The sequence below is a fragment of the Monoraphidium neglectum genome, assembly GCF_000611645.1.
Source record: "Monoraphidium neglectum strain SAG 48.87 unplaced genomic scaffold scaffold05390, whole genome shotgun sequence".
In the NCBI taxonomy this organism is placed as follows: domain Eukaryota; kingdom Viridiplantae; phylum Chlorophyta; class Chlorophyceae; order Sphaeropleales; family Selenastraceae; genus Monoraphidium; species Monoraphidium neglectum.
Window position 1 is genome coordinate 1 of NW_014008240.1, and position 3,246 is coordinate 3,246.

The 3,246-nt window shown below is 67.5% G+C and overlaps 1 protein-coding gene across 1 annotated transcript; it reads left to right on the forward strand.

Annotated features, from left to right (window-relative positions):
* Positions 1–288: 288 nt before the first annotated feature.
* MNEG_15504 (hypothetical protein) lies at positions 289–2,203 on the forward strand (the record flags this gene model as incomplete). The annotated part of the gene is made up of 5 exons (XM_014036025.1): positions 289–490; positions 887–1,005; positions 1,496–1,651; positions 1,949–2,065; positions 2,171–2,203. 5 exons carry the CDS (start codon positions 289–291, stop codon positions 2,201–2,203), a joined length of 627 nt encoding a protein of 208 aa, XP_013891479.1.
* Between the last annotated feature and the right edge of the window lie 1,043 nt (positions 2,204–3,246).

Here is a 3,246-nt window from a genome sequence, read left to right on the forward strand (position 1 = left end):
GTCGTGTGGCGTTTGGGCTGCCCCAGGCTGGTGTAAGCCTCCTGCTGCAGGGTTGGCCTCAGTGTGCATAACATGCATGCAAAGATGCGCTTGTGCGGCCGGGCCCTACAAAGCCAAATCCTCTTGCTGGAAAGTATTCAGGCGTCCTCTCAACTCTGCTTGATCCCCTCATCCCAGCCCACCCCACCCCTGCCGCGACCTCTCACGACGCGCCTCTCCGCCCCTCCCCACTGCCCCATATGCTTTATCTTGGGACCCATAAATGAACCGAACCCACAGCCCCTCTGCATGCCGCCGCGCGTGCTGTTCGGCACCCGCACCAGCGACCCCGCCGCGCTGTCCGACGCGCGCCCGATGCGGCAGCACGCGCGCGAGCAGGGCGCCGCCATCGCACACGCGACGGTCGAGGCGGCGGACGGCGGCTCGTGCCTGCGCTTCGCGCGCACGCTCGTGTTCACGCACGGCGCGGTGGCGTCCATTCCTGGCGTCGGTAAGCGGCCAGGCCGTCGCTTGTTCACTCTCTCGCGTCGCGCTCGTCGCTGACATTGTGCGGATGTCACAGGGGGCATCAAGAGGCGCGCATTGCTGACTTTCCAGGGCGGCGCTGCACACGTTGGGTGGCGCGTATGCGCATGCTTGCCCCTACCCAATCGGTTCCGGTTCGGGCGCGATCTGATCTGTCCTGATCTGGGGCTTTGCTGTTCGCGCATCATTCAGCAAACAAACCGCAGCCCATCTGTCAGACATTAGGTAGTAGTAGGAATCGCAATCGAGCCTTACATGTGTTGAAAACCGCCGCCAGTGCGGGGTGCGCCTACCCAGGGGTCTTGAAAGCCGTCACAATCAAAGGCGATCTACCCCCTCCCCTCCCCTCCTACCCCTGCAGACCCGGGCGCGCCGCCGGCGGACGGCCCCGACCCCATTGCTGACGGCGCGCTACTGATGCGCTGGTATGCGGCCGCGGCAGACGCGGCCCACGCAGCGATGACGCACTTCGCGACCAAGGTGCGGGGCCTGCGTCGTTCCGCACTCGTGTCTGTTGTCTGCATCGCCGACTCAGTTTGCGGGCTTGGATCGCGACGGACCCGCCGCCGCCCGCGTGCCGCCGCCGCCGCCGGGGTGGTGGCGACCCTGATTTTTGCGCGGTCCGCCGCCTGGCGGGACGGGGGCGCGGCGTCAGCGGCGCTCCTTGGCGCGTAACGCCACCGGCTGATGAGCCCCTGTTTTGCAAGCGCACGGCTTGCGCATGCAGCCCGATGCGACTGGGCCAACAGCTCCTGATGTGCGCGCGCATGCACGCACACACACCCACACACCCACACACTCACACACACACACACACACACACAAACGCACACACACACACACGTGTGCGCAACCGTGCGCACGCGCAAGCTTACACATGTTCTGAAACACACACACACACACATACACACGTACACGCGTACATACATATTGACATAAACACACACACATACGCACGCGTGCGCCGCAGCCGGACGCCACCGTCTCGTCCGCGCGCGTCGCCGCCCGCAACGCCCTCATCTCCGCGGCCCACGCGGCGCGGCTGCCCCTGGTCGTGGCTGATGTAGCCTCGCAGCTCAAGTTTGCGCTGTGGGCGTGGGACTGCGAGGCCGCAATGCCCGCCCAGGTGCGCTTCTCCACAAGGGGAGGAGTTGAGGATCTCGCGCCTCTCGCGGCGGCGCCGCCACGTGCGCGGCCGGGGCGCCTGGCTGCGGCGGAACCACCTGCGGCGGCGGCGGTGTCGCGCCATCATCCGTGGCATGTTGGGTTGGGGGGCGCCGCCGGCGTTGTTGCGCGCGCGGCGCTCCGCTGGGTGCGTTGAGGGGGCGCGAAGCGGCCCTGTCTCTGCAAACAGACACCTGCAGAGCCCGCGGGTCCGGCGCGCGCCTCACCTGACCGCCGCCGCCCCACTCTTCCTCTCCAGGACGAACCCTGTCCGCACGACGGGCGCCCCAAGACGCTGCGCCTGGGCCTGGGCGGCATCCGCGGCGGTGGCGGGGCGGTGCTGGGGTCGGTCGTCTACGCTGACACGTTCATTGAGGTGCGCCCGCCCGACTTCCGCCAGCCCCCTTGGTCCCCTCTCTCCGTGGCTGGGCCCCACGCCCACCCAACGCCGCGCCCCACTCAACACATCTCCCCCACTCAGCCCATAGCTGCAGTTCCTGCCGCCCTGCTTTAAAACGCGCGTTGGAAGCATCCCAAACACGATTCTCCCCACTATCCATCATCACCACCTGCCTTCGGCATATTCCTCACCCCCGCGTCTCGTCACACCCCACTCCTTCCCCTTGTCCACCCCTCACCCGCCCGCGCGCCGCCGCCCCACCCGCGGCCAACCCCACCAACGCCCGTGCGCCCCATGCACTACCACCACCGCCCGCGCAGGTGCCTCCCAGGCCGGCGGGCGAACCGCCTGAGCTGCTAAACCTGACTCATGCGATTTGTCCTGGAATCCCGACCTATGTAGGCTGTTGGCCGCTTTGGGTCTGTTGTTTAGGGTTCATTCCTGTTGGCCGCTTTCGAAGGGTTACAGTTGAAAGGTGAAGGGCGCGGCCGGCGGCGTACGCGCGCGTGCGCGGTTGGAGAGCACCGGCCCAGGTGTGGCGGCGGCCCGCGTGGGGGTGCGTCCCGCTGACAGCTGACCGCGCGGCCGCCCTCCTGTCGCCCCTCACCATCTCTCTGTTCCTCACGCCTTCCATTGTGTATACATGTGAATACATCTGTTGCAATATCTTGCACCAATCCCATCCCTGGTCGCGTTTGCAACCCACCCACCCGTGCACCGCACGCAGGCCTGTCACGGGCGCGAGGCAGCCGGCATAATGCTGCTCGTGCGCCTCTGGCAGCGCGCCCTGCAGGTCTGGGCCACCCCCTGCCCGCCCCCAACATTTGTTTCCCCCCGGTGCTCCGAGTCGTCGGCCGCCGCTCGCCCCCCGCCACGCTGGGGGCCGCGGCCGACGGCCGTCCTGCGCCGACCCCTGCGTGCCGCGGCGTCAGCGCGGGCACGTCGCTTGGGCGGTTGTCGAGGTCGTGTCCGTTTGACTTCCGCCGAGATGCGCGCGACGGCACGGGGATCCTGTTCAGTCGTGACTCGCAAGCATCAAAAGGTCGTTTGCCTTCACCCCTCACACCAACAATGGCCGCCGCCGTCGCCGCCCTGTTTTTGTCCACCCCAGGCAAGCTCGCCTTTGGCCATCCGGGCGCACAGCCGCTCCCCGCCCC